The sequence below is a fragment of the Heterodontus francisci genome, unplaced genomic scaffold (assembly GCF_036365525.1).
Source record: "Heterodontus francisci isolate sHetFra1 unplaced genomic scaffold, sHetFra1.hap1 HAP1_SCAFFOLD_1387, whole genome shotgun sequence".
Taxonomy (NCBI): Eukaryota; Metazoa; Chordata; class Chondrichthyes; order Heterodontiformes; family Heterodontidae; genus Heterodontus; species Heterodontus francisci.
The window spans coordinates 17,949-37,459 of record NW_027140535.1 but is presented as its reverse complement, the minus strand read 5'-3'; the positions used below and the strand labels follow the sequence as shown (position 1 = coordinate 37,459).

The 19,511-nt window shown below is 51.7% G+C and overlaps 1 protein-coding gene across 1 annotated transcript in view; it reads right to left on the bottom strand.

The window, feature by feature from the left end:
* Positions 1 to 16,633, bottom strand: part of LOC137360105 (RUN and FYVE domain-containing protein 2-like) — a gene marked incomplete at its 5' end in the record, with an annotated part of 57,736 nt that extends 41,103 nt beyond the window's left edge. The window contains 2 exons of the mRNA XM_068025679.1: positions 8,289 to 8,456; positions 16,517 to 16,633. Of these exons, the coding sequence (XP_067881780.1) occupies positions 8,289 to 8,456; positions 16,517 to 16,633 (285 nt within the window). The remainder of the gene's footprint in view (positions 1 to 8,288; positions 8,457 to 16,516) is intronic.
* Between the last annotated feature and the right edge of the window lie 2,878 nt (positions 16,634 to 19,511).

The window sequence follows — 19,511 nt, the reverse complement described above, 5'->3', positions numbered from 1 at the left end:
TCAGCCTCTGTTTGAATGGCGGAGTAGGCTCAACGAGACAAACGGCCTACTCCTGCTCCGATTTCCTAAAGAGTCATAGAGTTGTAGAGCACAGAAACAGGCCCTTCAGCCCATCGTGTCCATGCCGGCCATCAAGCACCTATCTACTCTAATCCCATTTTCCAGCACTTGGCCCGTTGCCTTGTATGCTATTGCGTTTCAACTGCTCATCTAAATACTTCTTAAATGTTGTGAGGGTTCCTGCCTCTACCACCCCTTCAGGCAGTGTGTTCCAGATTCCAACCACCCTCTGGGTCAAAAGACTTTCCCTCAAATCCCCTCTAAACCTTCTGCCCCTTGCTTTAAATCTAAGCCCCCTGGTTATTGACACCTCCACTAAGGGAAAAAGTTTCTTCCTATTTAACCTATCTATCCCCCTCATAATTTTGTATACCTCATTCAGGTCTCCCCTCAGCCTTCTGTGCTCTAAGGAAAAGAACCCGAGCCTATCCAGTCTCTATTCGTAGCTGAAATGCTCCAGCCCAGGCAACATCCTGGTGAATCTCCTCTGCATCCAGTGCAGGGACCAGACACAGTACTCAAGCTGTGGTCTAATCAGCGTTTTATACAGCTCCATCAGAACGTCCCTGCTCTTATATTCTATGCCTCGACTAATAATGGCAAGTATCTGCTACCCTCAGTGATCAATGGCCAAGTACACCAAGGTCCCTCTGACCCTCTGTACCTCCTAGGGTCCTACCATCCATTGTAATTTCCCTTGCCTTGTTAGTGCTCCCAAAATGCATCCCCTCACACATCTCAGGATTCAATTCCACTTGCCACTACTCCGCCCATCTTACCAGCTCAGCTATACCATCCTGTAATCTAAGGCTTTCCTCCTCATTACTTACGACACCACCAATTTTCATGTCATCTGCGAACTTACTGATCAGACCTCCTATATTCACATCTAAATCATTAATGTACACTACAAACAGCAAGGGTCCCAGCACTGACCAATGCGATACACCACTGATCACAGGCTTCCAATCGCGAAAACAACCCTCGACCATCACCCTCTGCCTCCTGCCACTAAGCCAACTTTAGGATCCAATTTGCCAAATTACCCTGGATCCCATGGGCTCTTACCTTCTTCACCAATCTCCCAGGCGGGACCTTATCAAAAGCCTTACTGAAGTCCATGTAGACTACATCAATTGCTTTACCCTCATCTACACATCTGGTCACTCCTCAAAAAATTCAGTCAGGTTTGTTAGACATGATCCCCCTCTGACAAAGCCTTGCTGACTATCCCTGATTAATCCCTGCCTCTCCAAGTGGAGATTAATCCTGTCCCTCAGAATTTTTTCCAATAGTTTCCCTACCACAGATGTTAGACTCACTGGCCTGTAATTACCTGGTTTCTCCCTGCTGCCCTTCTTGAATAGTGGCACCACATTCACTGTCCTCCAGTCATCTGGTACCTCTCCTGTGGCCAGAGAGGATTTGAAAATTTGTGTCAAAGCCACATCTATCTCCTCCCTTGCCTCACATAACAGCCTGGGATACATCTCGTCTGGGCCTGGGGATTTATCCACTTTTAAGCCCGCTAAAACCTCCTCCCTTTCAATGCTAATTTGTTCAAGTATATCACAATCCACCTCCCTGATCTCTACATCTACATCGTCCCTCCCATAGTGAACACAGATGAAAAGTAATCATTTAAAACCTCACCTATGTCCTCCGGCTCCACACACAGATTGCCACTTTGGTCCTTCATGGGCCCTACTCTTTCCCTGGCTATCCTCTTGCCCTTAATATATTTATAAAACGCATTGGGATTTTCCTTTATCGTGCCCGCCAGTGTTTTTTAATGCCCCCTCTTCGCTCACCTAATTACTTTTTTAAGTACCCCCCTACACTTTCTATACTTCTCTAGGGCCTCCGCTGTTTTCAGCCCTCTGAATTTGCACAAGCTTCCTTTTTTTTTCTTTATCCAATCCTCCATTTCTCTGGACATCCAGCGTTCCCTGGACTTATTGGTCCTACCCTTCACCTTTACGGGAACATGCTGGCCCTGAACTCTCACTATTTCCTTTTTGAATGACTCCCACTGGAATGATGTAGACTTTCCTACAAGTAGCTGCTCCCAGTCCACTTTGGCCAGATCCTGTTTTATCATATTGAAATTGGCCTTCCCCCAATTCAGTACCTTTATTTCTGGTCCATCTTTGTCCTTTTCCATAACTACCTTAAATCTTAGAGTTATGGTCACTATCCCCGAAATGCTTCCCCACTCACACTTCTACCACTTGTCTGGCTTCATTCCCTCGGATTAGCAGCCCCTTTGCTTGTAGGACTTTCTATGTGCTGGCTCAAAAAGCTTTCCTGTATGCACTTTAAGAATTCCGCCCCCTTTAAGCCTTTTGCACCAAGACTATTCCAGTTAATAATGGGGAAGTTGAAATCCCCTACTATTATTACCCTATTATTTTTACACCTTTCTGAGATTTGCCTACATATCTGCTCCTCTATTTTTCCCTGACTATTTGGAGGCCTGTAGTACACTCCCAGCCAAGTGATTGCCCCCTTTTTGTTTCTAAGTTCGACCCATATGGCCTCATTTGAGGAACCTTCTATGATTATCATCCCTCCTTACTGCAGTAATTGACTCATTGATCAATGCCACCTCCTCTTTTACACCCCCCCTCCTCCCCCCCCACCCCCCACCCCCCACAAACCCAGTCATGTCTGAAGATTCTATACCCTGGAATATTGAGCTGCCAGTCCTGCCCTTCCCTCAACGATGTCTCTCTGATACCAATAATATCATATACCCATGTGTTAATCAACGCCCTCAATTCATCTGCCTTACTTGTAAGACTCCTTGTGTAAAAATAGATGCATTCCAGCCTTGCGTTATTCGCCTGTGCCTCAACAGGTCTATATTTGTTTTGCCTTCCAGACTGACTTAACTTCTCTCTATATTTGGCTATGCATCACCTCCTACTGTACCTCCACTCTGTATCCCATCCCCCTACCAAATTAGTTTAAATCACTCCCTCCCCACCGCCCCCCTGCCCCAGAGGGGTGGATGTCCCAACCAAGGCCAATTAATGGCCTGTGTGGCTTCCAGGCCTGGGAGAAGTGGGCTCTCCCCCAGCTTTTCAGTTGGTGGGCATAGCCTTTGCCACAACATAAAATTCTGGCCCTGGAGTACATAAGAACATAAGAACTAGGAGCAGGAGTATGCAATTCAGCCCCTCGAGCCTGCTCCGCCATTCAACACGATTATGGCTGATCTCATCTCGGCCTCAATTCCACTTTCCTGTCCGTTCTCCATAACCCTTCAACCCATTACTAATTAAATATCTGTCTATCTCCTCCTTAAATTTACTCAATGTCCCAGCATCCACCACACTCTGGGGTAGTGAATTCCACAGACTCACGACCCTTTGAGACAAGTAATTTCTCCTCATCTCTGTTTTAAATCTGCTACCCATTATCCTGAAACAATGACCTATTGTTCTAGATTGCCCCACAAGAGGAAACATACTCTCTACGTCTACTTTGCCAATCCCCTTAATCATCTTATATACCTCAATTAGATCTCTTCTCATTCTTCTAAACTCTAGAGTAAAGGCCTAAACTGCTCAATCTCTCTTCAAAAGACAAATCCCTCATCTCTGGAATCAATCTAGTGAACCTTCTCTGAACTGCCTCCAATGCAACTACATCCCTCCTCAAGTAAGGAGACCAAAACTGTATGCAATACTCCGGGTGCAGACTCACTAATGCCTTGTACAGTTGCAGCAACACTTCCCTACTTTTATACTCTAATCCTTTAGCAAGAAATGCCAAAATTCCATTTGCCTTCCTTATTACCTGCAGTACCTGCTTACTAGTTTTCTGTGATTCATGCACGAGGACACCCAGATCCCTCTGCACCGAAGCACGCTGAAGTTTCTCTCCATTTAGATAATAATTTGCCTTTCTATTCTTCCGACCAAAATGGATAACCTCACACTTATCTATGTTAAACTCCATCTGCCAAACTTTGACCCATTCACCTAACCTATCCATATCCATTTGTAAATTTCTTATTTCTTTATTGCAACTTACTATCCCACCTATTTTAGTGCCATCTGCAAATCTGGCTATAGTACCTTCTATCCCTACATCCAAATCATTAATATAGATTGTAAATAGTTGGAGCCCGAGGACCGAACCCTGTGGCACCCCACTAGTTACATCTTGACAACCAGAAAGGACCCATTTATCCCAACTCGGTTTTCTGTTGGTTAGTACAGTGAGCAGATCTGGGCACTGCACATTAGGAAGGATATATTGTCCTTAGAGCGCACACAGTTTAAATTATGAGGAAAGTTTAAACAAACTATGATTCTAAATTCCAGGGAAAATAAAGGTTAAGGGGTGATTTGTGAGAGAGTCATTATGGCACAAAAGGAGGCCATTCAGCACATTGAGCCATGTGGCATTCTATACAGCAATCCAATCAGTGCCATTCTCTCACTTTATCCCCATAGCCCTGCAAGTTTATTTGCCTCAAGTGCCCATCAAATTTAATTTTGAAACCATTCATCATCCCTACTTCCACCACCCTCGTTGGCAGCGAGTTCCAGGTCATTACCACTCGCTGCATAAAGACGTTCATCCTCCAATCCGCCCTGCATCTCTTTTCCAAAACCTACATTGTGTCCCCTAGTCCATGTATTATCAGCTAATGGGAACAGTTTTTCTTTGTCTACCTTATCTAAATCTGTCATAATCTTGTACACCTCTATCAAATCTCCTCTCAATCTCCTTTGCTCCAAGGAGAACAACCCCAGCTTTTCCAACCTAACCTTGTAGCTAAAATCCCACATCCTTGGAACCATTCTGGTAAATATCCTCCGCACCCTCTCAAGGACCCTCACATCCTTCATGAAGTGTGGTGACCAGCACTGGACACAATACCCCAGTTTTTTTTTTATTCGTTCGGGGGATGTGGGCATCGCTGACTAGGCCAGCATTTATTGCCCATCCCTAATTGCCCTTGAGAACAACATAAGAACATAAGAAATAGGAGCAGGAGTAGGCCATTCAGCCCCGCAAGACTGCCCCGCCATTCAATAAGATCATGGCCAATCTGTCCCAGGCCTCAACTCCTCTGTCGGGCCTGCTCCGCATAACCCTCGACTCCCCGAGATTCCAAAAATCTATCTACCTCCTCCTTAAATATAGTTAATGACCTAGCCTCCACAACCCGGAGGTAGAGAATTCCAGAGATTCACCACCCGATAGAGAAGAAATTCCTTCTCATCTCAGTTTTAAATGTGTGCCCCCTTATTCTGTAACTATGTCCCCTAGTTCGAGATTCCCCCACCAGTGGAAACATATTCTCAACATCTACCCTGTCAAGCCCCCTTAAAATCTTATATGTTTCAATAAGATCACCTCTCATTATTCTAAACGCCAATAAATAAAGGCCTAACCTGTTTAGCCGTTCTTGATAAGACAACCCCTTCATCCCAGGAATCAAGCTAGTGAACCTTTTCTGAATTGCCTCCAATGCTAGTATATCCTTCCTTAAATATGGGGACCAAAACTGTACGCAGTACTCCAGGTGTGGCCTCACCAACACCCTGTACAGTTGTAACAAGACTTCCCTATTTTTAAACTCTAACCCCCTAGCAATAAAGGCCAAAATTCCATTTGCTTTCCTAATTACTTGCTGCAACTGCAGGCTAACCTTTTGTGTTTCATGTACAAGAACACCCAGATCCCTCTGCACTGCAGTATTTTGTAGTCTTTCTCCATCTAAATAATAATCTGCCTCTTCAATCTTCCTACCGAAGTGGATTACCTCACACTTTCCCACATTGAACTCCAAGATGGTGGTGAGCTGCCGTCGTGAACCACTGCAGTCCTTGGGGTGCAGGTACACCAACAGTGCTGTTAGGAAGGGAGTTCCAGGATTTTGATCCAGCGACAGTGAAGGAACGGTGGGGGCGGCACAGTGGCGCAGTGGTTAGCACCGCAGCCTCACAGCTCCAGGGACCCGGGTTCGATTCCGGGTACTGCCTGTGTGCAGTTTGCAAGTTCTCCCTGTGTCTGCGTGGGTTTTCTCCGGGTGCTCCGGTTTCCTCCCACAAGCCAAAAGACTTGCAGGTTGATAGGTAAATTGGCCATTATAAATTGTCACTAGTATAGGTAGGTGGTAGGGAAATATAGGGACAGGTGGGGATGTTTGGTAGGAATATGGGATTAGTGTAGGATTAGTATAAATGGGTGGTTGATGTTCGGCACAGACTCGGTGGGCCGAAGGGCCTGTTTCAGTGCTGTATCTCTAATCTAATCTAAAAAAAAAAGTCAGGATGGTCTGTGGCTTGGAGAGGAATTTGTAGGTGGTGGTGTTCCCACGCATCTGCTGCCCTTGTCCTTCCAGGTGGTAGAGGTCGTGGGTTTGGAAGGTACTGTCGAAGGAGCCTTGGTGCGTTGCTGCAGTGCATCTTGTAGATGGTACATACTGCTGCTACTGTGCATCGGTGGTAAAGGGAGTGAATGCCTAAGATGGTGGATGGGGTGCCAATCAAGCGTGCTGCTTTGTCCTGGATGGTGTCAAGCTTCTTGAGTGTTGTTGGAGCTGCACCCATCCAGGAAAGTGAAGTGTATTCCATCACACTCCTGACTTGTGCCTTGTAGATGATGGACAGGCATTGAGGAGACAGGAGGTGGGTTACTTGCCACAGACTTCCCGGCCTCTAACCTGCTCTTGTCGCCACAGCATTTATGTGGCTAGTCCAGTTCAGTTTGATACATATCAAAAAAAGCAGTGGTCCTAGCACTGATCCTTGGGAAACACCACTGTCTACCATTCTCCAGTCTGAAAAACAACTATTTACCATTACTTGCCCTTTTCTGACTTAAGCCAATTTTTTGTCCAAGCTACAATGACCCTCCTATTCCATGAACCTTAATTTTGTTAACCAGCCTTTTAAGTGGTAGTTTGTCAAATGCTTTCTTAAAATCCTTATAAACAGCCACTGCATTCCCTTCATCAAACTTCTGATACTTCATCAAAAAATTCAATTAGGTTAGTCAAACACATTCTGCCTTTTCCCAAATCTAGGCTGGCTCTCCTTAGTTAACGCAAATATCTCCAAGTGCGTGTTAATTTTTTTTCCCTGATTATTGTTTCTAAAACCTTACCCACCTGTGATGTTAAACTGACTGGCCTATAGTTACTAGAAAAGTCCTTACACCCATTCTTGAATAATGGTATCACATTTGCCACTCTCCAATCCACTGGTACCTCCCCAGTAACTAGGTATTTGATTTAATTTTTCAAGATATTAAGGGGAACAGATAGGGTAGGTGGAGAGAAACTATTTCTATTGATTGTACCTGGGGGCACAGTCAAAAAATTAGAGCAAGATCTTTCAAGGGCCAAATTAGGAAACAATTCTACACATAAAGGATGGTAGAAATTTGGAACTAAAGCCTGACTCGGGCATAAAATTAAAACCCGACACGGGCCCGACCGACCACAGCCAACCCACACCGAGCCCGATCCTTTCAATTTTTATTCACGCCTGACCCGACCCAACACGAATCTCCTTCATCTGTTCCCGCAGCAGGCTATTCCTGTAGCTGGAGTTGTGGGGAGTCATGGATAAGCCTATTCCATGACTTCCCGAAGCAGTGTCCAGTCCAGTGGACCAGCCTCCCAAAAGAGATGGGAGAAGGAGATACTATTCCCTATCATTCAAATGCACACTAGAAAGGTTTCTTTCAAAGAAGAACATTTTGAGGTACAGTATGTGAATAATTTAAGACATGACATGTTCAATGTAGAATTCTTGGGAGGAACAGGGGACTTTGGACCAATGGTTCCCTAATCTTTTGACCACTGGGGTTTTCCTCGCCTCATGCCTGAGTGTTCTGAGACTAATCAATAGAGATTGATTGCTCTGATTAGTCAACTACTCCATTCTCATCATATCACCTATCAGGACGGTGAAAGATAAACTAGATGGACTGTGGTCTTTTCTCATCCAGCAATTTCCTGTATTGTTATGAATTTAGGAGCTTAAAATTAAAATTGAGGTAACCTGGTCCAGTTATCTCCTGACCGCAAAACCTGCTTAACCTGAAGAATATACTGCGTGCAAGAATACGGCAGACCAACCTTTTTTTTTTAAGGACATCATTGCAATAGGGAATTTAACCAGATGTTCAATAGTTATCTCAGTATCTATAGTGCAGTGTTGTTAAATTCTCAAGCTGATATTTGAAGAGCAACTTACCTTGAGCTTCTGAAACATCTCCACATTAATGGCCTTCACCTCCTCAAGCTGGTGCCGAAGGCTAATCAGTGCGTCCTGCTTCTCGTGGATATCTTTCTCCAGCAGCTTCATGGCCAACTCCATCTCCTGCTTCATGTTAATCTGCACCAACAGGTCACTCTCCACATCCTGCCAGTCAATAAAGAAAAGCTCAGTCATGTCATCATTCCCCCAGCAGCTCTGGATAAGAACTGAACAGCCCAGACACAAACTGGACCTGTAAGGAGAGGTTGAGGGGGGGAAACAGAGGAGCGGGAGGCAAAGGTGAAGGGGGCAGGGAGAGTTAAGGGCGTAGAAGGAGGAGTCAAGGGCGGGGGAGAGGAGAGTCGAGGGCAGGGGGAGAAGGAGAGTAGAGGGCAGGGAGCAATAGAGGAGAGAGAGGCGAGGGTATGGGGGGAGGGGAGAGACAAGGGCGGGGAGGGCGACAGAACAGGGAGAGACGAGGGTGGGGGAAAGTGTAGGGGGTCAGGGGTGCTGGGAAATATGTGGGAGAGATGGAAGGGATGGGGAGAGGCGAGAGGATGTGGGGGGGAAAAGAGGAGGGAGGACGGAGAGATGGGTGGATGGGAGCGGGAAGAGGAAGGATGTCGGGAGGGAGAAGAGGCGAAAGGACGGGGGGAGGGGGGAAAGAGGACAGACAGGTGGGTAAACGGGTGGACGGGGAAGAGGCTGGAGGTGAGAGGATGGTGGGGTGGGGGGGTGATGGGGGGGTGAAGAGGCAAGAGGATGGGAAGGGGGTTGAGGGACAGGAGGGGAGAGATGTGAGAGGGAGGAAAGGCAGGAGGATGGGAGGGGGAGAGACGAGAGGGTGGTGGGGGGGAAAGAGGCGAGAGGGCGGGAGAGGGGAGATTGGCGGGGAAGAGGCAAGAGAATTGGTGGGGTGGGATGGGAAGAGAGGCCAGAGACGGGAGGTGGGGAGGGGGAGAGGCAAGAAGATGGGGGACAGAGAGGCAAGAGGACGAGGGGCTGGCGAATAGGCAGGAGGACACAGAGGTGGGAGGGGGGTGTGGTGGAGATGCGAGAGGGCGGTGGAGGGGTGAAGGCGATGGGAGGTGGAGAGGCAAGAGGACGGTTGGGGGGGGAGGGGAGAAGGGCGGGAGGAAGGGGGAGGGGCGGGAGGAAGGGGGAGGGGCGGGAGGAAGGGGGAGGGGCGGGAGGAAGGGGGAGGGGCGGGAGGAAGGGGGAGGGGCGGGAGGAAGGGGGAGAGGCGGGAGGAAGGGGGAGAGGCGGGAGGAAGGGGGAGAGGCGGGAGGAAGGGGGAGAGGTGGGAGGAAGGGGGAGGGTAAGAGGCGGAAGGATGGGAGGAGGGAAAGGGAGGAGGTGTGTGGGGGTTAAGTGGGAGGTGGGGGGGGGGGGGTGGAGAAGAGGTGGAAAGATGCGAGGGGGAGGGGACCAAATGAGCAATTTGGTACGATCCTAAAATTAATTTTACACTTCGTAAAACAACAATGGTGACGATATAATGTTCATAATGCAGATTTACTTAAAACACTTCAGGAAGAAGTAAATAACATCGGTATTTGCCTATCCAGCAGACTGAATTGTGTCAATTCACAGCAAATTCCATCTGAAGTAGAGTCAACTGTTGTGAAATAGACAAACTTTGACAATGACTGTGAGGTGCAGTGCATTACATGCTGATTTTAATCTCTGGAACGTAAAATTTATAAATAATTCTAAATGTGTTCATAATACTATGACCACAATCTTACATCAATAAAATATTCTGCATAAGTACATTTATATATGAGCCAAGCTCTCACTTAATTACTCCATGAGTTGGATTTTTATTCAAACAGGCATGTTACCTCCGGTAGTGATCAGTATTTGGAGCTGCTCACAGTTTTGCAGTAATGGAATGGGTTCTCAGGGACTAACAATACACGAGATGAGGTGGGTCCCATGGTCTTGGAAGCATGCTGACAAAATATCGATGGAAATGGAAATGGTAGAGGTAACTGATGTGGTGGAAATTGATGGGCAGAATGTATTGGAATGGCTGGCCAAGCTTAGAGTGGATAAGTCGCCTGGTCCGGATAGCTTGCATCCCAGGATGCGAAGGGAAATGGGACTGAAGCTAGCAGAAGGGCTTGTCATAATCTCCCAATCTTCCCGAGATACGGGAGAGGTATCAGAGGAGATATCAGGGGCGGCATAGTGGCGCAGTGGTTAGCACCGCAGCCTCACAGCTCCAGCGACCCGGGTTCAGTTCTGGGTAGTACCTGTGCGGAGTTTGCAAGTTCTCCCTGTGACCGCGTGGGTTTCCGCCAGGTGCTCCGGTTTCCTCCCACAGCCAACGTTGAAAGGTAAATTGGCCATTGTAAATTGCCCCTAGTGTAGTTAGGTGGTAGGAGAATGGTGGGGATGTGGTAGGAAATATGGGATTAATGTAGGATTAGTATAACTGGGTGGTTGTTGGTCGGCACAGACTCGGTGGGCCGAAGGGCCTGTTTCAGTGCTGTATCTCTCTATGATTCTACTACCTCTGAGGTCCTGCTTTTTAATGTCTTACCGAGCTCCCTCATCCCTCTTTCTACCAATGTTGTGGGTACCAGCTTGAATCACAACCTCTAGCTGTTCACCCTCCCTCTCAAGAAAGCAGTGGCATAGTGATATTATCACTGGACTAGTAATCCAGAGACCCAGGGTATTTCTCTGGGGACATGAGTTCGAATCCCACCATAGCAGAAGGTGGAATTTGAATTCAATTAATAAAACTGGAATTAAAAGCTAGTCTAATGATGGCCATGAAACCATTGTTGATTGTTGTAAAAACCTATTTGGTTCACTAATGTCATTTAGGGAAGGAAATCTGCTGTCCTTACCTGGTCTGGCTTACATGTGACTCCAGACCCACAGCAATGTGGTTGACTCTTACATGCCCTCTGAAATGGCCGAGCAAGCCACTCAGTTGTACCTAACCGCTACAAAGTCAACAAAAAGGAATGAAACCGGACGGACCACCCGGCATCGACCTAGGCACCGGAAACGACAACGGCAAACCCAGCCCTGTCGACCCTGCAAAGTCCTCCTTACTAACATCTGGGGGCTTGTGCCAAAGTTGGGACAGTTGTCCCACAGACTAGTCAAGCAACAGCCTGACATAGTCATACTCACCGAATCATACCTTACAATGTCCCAGACACTGCCATCACCATCCCCGGGTATGTCTTGTCCCACCGGCAGGACAGACCCACCAGAGGTGGTGGCACAGTGGTATACAGTAGGGAGGGAGTTGCCCTGGGAGTCCTCAACATCGACTCCAGACCCCATGAAGTCTCATGGCATCAGGTCAAACATGGGCAAGGTGACCTCTTACTGATTACCACCTACCGCCCTCCCTCAGCTAATGACTCAGTACTCCTCCATGTTGAACACCACTTGGAGGAAGAACTGAGGGTGGCAAGGTCACAAAATGTACTCTGGGTGGGGGACTTCAATGTCCATCACCAAGAGTGGCTCGGTAGCACCACTACTGACCGAGCTGGCCGAGTCCTTAAGGACATATCTGCTAAACTGGCTCTGTGGCGGGTGGTTTGGGAACCAACACGAGGGAAAAACATACTTGACCTCATCCTCACCAATCTGCCTGCCGCAGATGCTTCTGTCCATGACTGTATTGGTAGGAGTGACCACCGTACAGTCCTTGTGAAGACAAAGTCCCGTCTTCACATTGAGGATACCGTCCATCATGTTGTGTGGCACTATCACCATGCTAAATGAGACAGATTTCGAACAGATCTAGCAATGCAAAACTGGGCATCCATGAAGCGCTGTGGTCCATCAGCAGCAGCGGATTTGTACTCAACCACAATCTGCAACCTCATGGCCCGGCATATCCCCCACTCTACCACTACCACCAAGCCAGGAGACCAACCCAGGTTCAATGAAGAGTGCAGGAGGGCATGCCAGGAGCAGCACCAAGCATACCTCAAAATGAGGTGTCAACCTGGTGAAGCTACAACACAGGACTATCTGCATGCCAAACTGCGTAAGCAGCATGCGATAGACAGAGCTAAGCGATCCCACAACCAACAGATCAGATCGAAGCTCTGCAGTCCTGCCACATCCAGCCGTGAATGGTGGTGGACAATTAAACAACTAACTGAAGGAAGTGGCTCCACAAATATCCCCATCCTCAATGATGGGGGAGCCCAGCACATCAGTGTGAAAGATAAGGCTGAAGCATTTGCAACAATCTTCAGCCAGAAGTGCCGAGTTGATGATCCATCTCGGCCTCCTCCTGAAGTCCCCAGCATCACAGATGCCAGACTTCAGCCAATTCGATTCACTCCGCGTGACATCAAGAAATGACTGAAGGCACTGGATACTGCAAAAGCTATGGGCCCTGACAATATTCCGGCAATAGTACTGAAGACCTGTGCTCCAGAACGTGCCGCGTCCCTAGCCAAGCTGTTCCAGTACAGCCACAACACTGGCATCTACCCTGCAATGTGGAAAATTGCCCAGGTATGTCCTGTACACAAAAAGCAGGACAAGTCCAACCAGGCCAATTACCGCCCCATCAGCCTACTCTCAATCATCAGTAAAGTGATGGAAGGTGTCATCAACAGTGCCATCAAGCGGCACTTGCTTAGCAATAACCTGCTCAGTGACGCTCAGTTTGGGTTCCGCCAGGGCCACTCAGCTCCTGACCTCATTACAGCCTTGGTTCAAACATGGACAAAAGAGCTGAACTGAAGAGGTGAGGTGAGAGTGACTGCCCTTGACATCAAGGCAGCATTTGACCGAGTATGGCATCAAGGAGCCCTCGCAAAACTGAGGTCAATGGGAATCAGGGGGAAAACCTTCCGCTGGCTGGAGTCATACCTAGCGCAAAGAAAGATGGTTGTGGTTATTGGAGGTCAATCATCTGAGCTCCAGGACATCACTGCAGGAGTTCCTCAGGGTAGTGTTTTAGGCCCAACCATCTTCAGCTGCTTCATCAATGACCTTCCTTCAATCATAAGGTCAGAGGTGGGGATGTTCGCTGATGATTGCACAATGTTCAGCACCATTCGTGACTCCTCAGATACTGAAGCAGTCCGTGTAGAAATGCAGCAAGACCTGGACAATATCCAGGCTTGGGCTGATAAGTGGCAAGTAACATTCACGCCACACAAGTGCCAGGCAATGACCACCTCCAACAAGACAGAATCTAACCATCTCCCCTTGACATTCAACATTACCATCGCTGAATCCCTCACTATCAACATCCTAGGGGCTACCATTGACCAGAAACTGAACTGGAGTAGCCATATAAATACCGTGGCTACAAGAGCAGGTCAGAGACTAGGAATCCTGTGGTGAATAACTTACCTCCTGACTCCCCAATGCCTGTCCACCATCTACAAGGCACAAGTCAGGAGTGTGATGGAATACTCTCCACCTGCTTGGATGGGTGCAGCTCCAACAACACTCAAGAAGCTCGACACCATCCAGGACAAAGCAGTCCACTTGATTGGCACCCCATCTACAAACATTCACTCCCTCCACCACCGACGCACAGTGGCAGCAGTGTGTACCATCTACAAGATGCACTGCAGCAATGCACCAAGGCTCCTTAGACAGCACCTTCCAAGCCTGCGACCTCTACCAACTAGAAGGACAAGGGCAGCAAATACATGGGAACACTACCACCTGCAAGTTCCCCTCCAAGTCACACACCATCCTGACTTGGAACTATATCGCCGTTCCTTCACTGTCGCTGGGTCAAAATCCTGGAACTCCCTCCCTAACAGCACTGTGGGTATACCTACCCCAAATGGACTGCAGCGGTTCAAGAGGGCAGCTCACCACCACCTTCTCAAGAGCAATTAGGGATGGGCGATAAATGCTGGCCTGGCCAGTGACGCCCACATCCCATGAATGAATTTTTAAAAATGTCCTGCAGCCACTCTGACATCATTGATCCTGGCACCAGGGAGGCAACATACCGTCCTGGAGTCACATGTACAGCCGTAGAAATGCATGTCTGTTCCCCTATTGAAGCCCCTTCCACTATTTCTCATTCAGTCTTCTTCCTTCCCACCTGTGCAGCTGAGCCACTCGTGGTGTCCCGAACTTGGCTCTTGCTACACACCTCTGAGGAACCATTGCCCTCACCAGTGTCCAAAATGGAAAACCAGTTTGTGAGCGAGATAGACTCAGAGGTAGAGGCCTGCTACCCAACCCGAACCCGACGGGAACCAACGACATGTGTTGGGTGTGGGTTGGGTCCGGCCCATACGGTAAGTGCTCTGCTGGTAAGTATTGAAGTTAAAAAAAAAAACTTACCTGAGCTGGGAGTCTGGGACGAAACTGAGTGACGTCACTATGATGTTATCGCACATGCGCTGCAGCTTCGTGGAACTTCCCAGTCGGAAGGTAAATAAAGGGATGGTCGGGTCAGGCTCGGGGCAAAATCAGAGGGACTCGGGCCGGGCCGGGTTCGGGTCCGCTGTGGTTCGGTCGGGTTCTTTTTTTCCTGACCTGAGCAAGCCTCTACTCAGAGGACTCCAGCATTACCTGCCTGGCCCTCTTTGACTTTCTGGTGATCACCCATTCTCTCTCTGCCTGAATGCTCCTAACCTGCAGTGTGACCATCTTCCTAAACTGTGGTGCATGCACTTAGTCCTCAGCCTCATGAATGCACCACAGCGATTCCAGCTGCAGCTCGAGTCCAAAACCCAGAGATGAAGTTTCTGCAGCTGGTGACACTTCCTGCAGACGTGTTAGTCAAGGCCACTTGAAGCGTCCACGTCTTCCCACATACCACAGAAAGCACATTCCACTTGGCCAAGCTGCCCAGCCATACCTTAACTTTCCTTTTAAACTAGTTGCTGGAAGAATGTAGAATTACAGACACTCACTCACCAATCAGCTCCTTCTCCTGTTCTCCTATAGGTAGTTAAGGGTTATTTAAAACTTATACATTTTCTATTATGCAACTATTTACACACAGTGCCTTACAGTGGATACTCACTGACTCTCTAGCCCAAAAGGCTGTGAATGCTGGGTCATGCCCCACCGTGCATCTCTTCCTCCCTCCTTTCCACCTTCATCCATAATGCCCCTATACTCAAACATCTTCCTAAACCTATCCACCTTTAACACTAAGAGTTAAGTTGCACTGAGACATTGCTGAGAAAGATAGAAGAAAGGAGCATCTCCTTCCCCTCTTCACCTAACTCCCTCCCTCACCAAACTACAAGCTGCACTCCAGAACCCTGTATTTATACTACCAGAAACTCAGATGAGTCAACTCTGCTACAGCTGCAGAAACCAGTTTAAACAAGCTACCTATTTAACTAGGTTCAGCTGCTCTCCAGTAGAGAGCTTGTTTATCCCTGCTTAAGACTGTAAGAAACAAACAGCAAATTTTAGTTAAATGCAAACAAGACTAGATTTAGTAAGAGATTAACCCTAAAGATTCCCTCGCTTACCAAACTCCCAGCTTCACACACTGTGCCCAAGCTGCAAGAAATCCAGAATAAAGGGAATTAACCTTTAAATTAGAGCTCGGCCATTCAGGAGTGAAATCAGGGAGCATTTTCACATAAAGGGTAGTGAAAATCTAGAGCTTTCTCCCTTAAAAGGCTGTGAATGCTGGGTCATGCCCCACCGTGCATCTCTTCCTCCCTCCTTTCCACCTTCGTCCATGGTGCCCCTATACTCAAACATCTTCCTAAACCCATCCATATTCAACATTCCTCGCCACATTAAAAAGCTTCCTCAAAACTCAATTCTTTGGCCATGCCTTCACCCTTCTAACTCTTGTTCTGATTTCTGTCCAGAGCTCCAGCAGGTCCCCGATGCCGATCCCATTCATCCTGCTGCACTGGACTATTTAATCAACATGGAATCAAAGCATTCTTGCAGCGCAGTTGTAATAGCTATAACGTAACAGAAAGGAGCATCAGATTTTATCCTGCTGTCATTTCTCACTGCCAGCTTACTATTTCCTAGACACCAATTCAGAGAGGCAACATGACAGAGGCCACGTATGAAGATGAACCAGAATGACTCTTCTTGTGGGCAGGAAAGTTCACCCCAGAGAAGGCTGAGCTCAGTAACTCACCCAATGCGTCGGAAGGGAGGCAATGGGAGCCAGCAACCGGCCAATGATTGCAGTGGGAATTCTAACCAATCCACAAATGCCATCCACAGGAAACCACAACCTGAAGGGCAATCAGCTAAATGTCACTCACCTGACGCATGCTTGATTCCTCTCGCAGCTGTCTGCGGGCCTCAGTGAACATGTCATCCAGCCCCTGCCGACTGCCTTTGTAGGTCTCCAGCTCCGCGGATACATCCAGTTTCACCAGCTAAACAGACAACACTTTCTGTGAGACAAAAGAACAGCAACAAGGAGTAGCTGCAAGAATACAGATGGGAAAGGTTTCACTTCCGCCCACCCACTCTCCCTCCTTCGCTGTAACTGCACACAAAGCCTACATAAACTACATTCCTTCATCAATATCCTCACTTTTTACCCAAGGGGTACAGATCCATAGCCACCAGACACTCTATGGTGTTTCACGATATAGTCATTCTTCACGTGTGAGTTAGTGCTAACAAGTCATGCAACTAACGTCACAATCAACACACGTTCTCGAACTCATCCGTGCCCCCTCCTCTCCTGCCCTGTCTCCCACTAGCCACAGCCACCCTCCCTGCTTCTCCCCCACTCATGCACACCACCCATGTTCTCCTGCCTTCCCTCCCCGCTCATACACATCCCCTGCTCCTTTCTCCATCTTGCATGCCCAGAGAGGGCAAAGTGGGGGCGCGAGAGGGGTCGGGATGAGGGGGCGGGGCCGGGAAGCGGGAGCATGAGGGGGGGGGTCGGGAAGCGGGAGCGCGAGGGGGGGGGGGGTCGGGAAGCGGGAGCGCGGGGGGGGGGGGGTCGGGAAGCGGGAGCGCGAGGGGGGGGGGGGTCGGGAAGCGGGAGCGCGAGGGGGGGGGGGTCGGGAAGCGGGAGCGCGAGGGGGGGTCGGGAAGCGGGAGCGCGAGGGGGGGGGGTCGGGAAGCGGGAGCGCGAGGGGGGGGGGTCGGGAAGCGGGAGCGCGAGGGGGGTCGGGAAGCGGGAGCACGAGGAGGGGGGTCGGGAAGCGGGGAGCGCGAGGGGGGGCGGGAAGCGGGAGCGCGAGGGGGGGTCGGGAAGCGGGAGCGCGAGGGGGGGTCGGGGAGCGGGAGCGCGAGAGCGAGGTCGGGGGAGCGGGAGCGGGGTCGGGGAGCGGGAGCGCGAGAGGGGGTCGGGAAGCAAGAGCGCGAGGGGGGGGTCGGGAAGCAAGAGCGCGAGGGGGGGGTCGGGAAGCAAGAGCGCGAGGGGGGGGTCGGGAAGCAAGAGCGCGAGGGGGGGTCGGGAAGCAAGAGCGCGAGGGGGGGTCGGGAAGCGGGGAGCGCGAGAGCGAGGTCGGGGAGCGGGAGAGGGGTCGGGAAGCGGGAGCGCGAGGGGGGGCGGGAAGCGGGAGCGCGAGGGGGGGTCGGGAAGCGGGAGCGCGAGGGGGGGTCGGGGAGCGGGAGCGCGAGAGCGAGGTCGGGGAGCGGGAGCGGGGTCGGGGAGCGGGGAGCGCGAGAGGGGGTCGGGAAGCAAGAGCGCGAGGGGGGGGTCGGGAAGCAAGAGCGCGAGGGGGGGGTCGGGAAGCAAGAGCGCGAGGGGGGGGTCGGGAAGCAAGAGCGCGAGGGGGGGTCGGGAAGCAAGAGCGCGAGGGGGGGGTCGGGAAGCGGGAGCGCGGAGAGCGAGGTCGGGGAGCGGGAGAGGGGTCGGGGAGCGGGAGCGCGAGAGGGGGGTCGGGGAGCGGGAGCGCGAGAGGGGGGTCGGGGAGCGGGAGAGCGGGGGGTCGGGGAGCGGGAGCGCGAGAGGGGGGTCGGGAAGCGGGAGCGCGAGAGGGGGGTCGGGAAGCGGGAGCGCGAGAGGGGGGTCGGGAAGCGGGAGCGCGAGAGGGGGGTCGGGAAGCGGGGAGCGCGAGAGGGGGGTCGGGAAGCGGGAGCGCGAGAGGGGGGTCGGGAAGCGGGGAGCGCGAGAGGGGGGTCGGGAAGCGGGGAGCGCGAGAGGGGGGTCGGGAAGCGGGAGCGCGAGAGGGGGGTCGGGAAGCGGGAGCGCGAGAGGGGGGTCGGGAAGCGGGAGCGCGAGAGGGGGGTCGGGAAGCGGGAGCGCGAGAGGGGGGTCGGGAAGCGGGAGCGCGAGAGGGGGGTCGGGAAGCGGGAGCGCGAGAGGGGGGTCGGGAAGCGGGAGCGCGAGAGGGGGGTCGGGAAGCGGGAGCGCGAGAGGGGGGTCGGGAAGCGGGAGCGCGAGAGGGGGGTCGGGAAGCGGGGAGCGCGAGAGGGGGGTCGGGAAGCGGGAGCGCGAGAGGGGGGGTCGGGAAGCGGGAGCGCGAGAGGGGGGTCGGGAAGCGGGAGCGCGAGAGGGGGGTCGGGAAGCGGGAGCGCGAGAGGGGGGTCGGGAAGCGGGAGCGCGAGAGGGGGGTCGGGAAGCGGGTGAGCGCGAGAGGGGGGTCGGGAAGCGGGAGCGCGAGAGGGGGGTCGGGAAGCGGGAGCGCGAGAGGGGGGTCGGAAGCGGGAGCGCGAGAGGGGGGTCGGGAAGCGGGAGCGCGAGAGGGGGGTCGGGAAGCGGGAGGCGCGAGAGGGGGGGTCGGGAAGCGGGAGCGCGAGAGGGGGGTCGGGAAGCGGGAGCGCGAGAGGGGGGTCGGGAAGCGGGAGCGCGAGAGGGGGGTCGGGAAGCGGGAGCGCGAGAGGGGGTCGGGGAAGCGGGAGCGCGAGAGGGGGGTCGGGAAGCGGGAGCGCGAGAGGGGGGTCGGGAAGCGGGAGCGCGAGAGGGGGGTCGGGAAGCGGGAGCGCGAGAGGGGGGTCGGGAAGCGGGAGCGCGAGAGGGGGGTCGGGAAGCGGGAGCGCGAGAGGGGGGTCGGGAAGCGGGAGCGCGAGAGGGGGGTCGGGAAGCGGGAGCGCGAGAGGGGGGGTCGGGAAGCGGGAGCGCGAGAGGGGGGTCGGGAAGCGGGGAGCGAGAGGGGGGTCGGGAAGCGGGAGCGCGAGAGGGGGGTCGGGAAGCGGGAGCGCGAGAGGGGGGTCGGGAAGCGGGAGCGCGAGAGGGGGGTCGGGAAGCGGGAGCGCGAGAGGGGGGTCGGGGAAGCGGGAGCGCGAGAGGGGGGTCGGGAAGCGGGAGCGCGAGAGGGGGGTCGGGAAGCGGGAGCGCGAGAGGGGGGT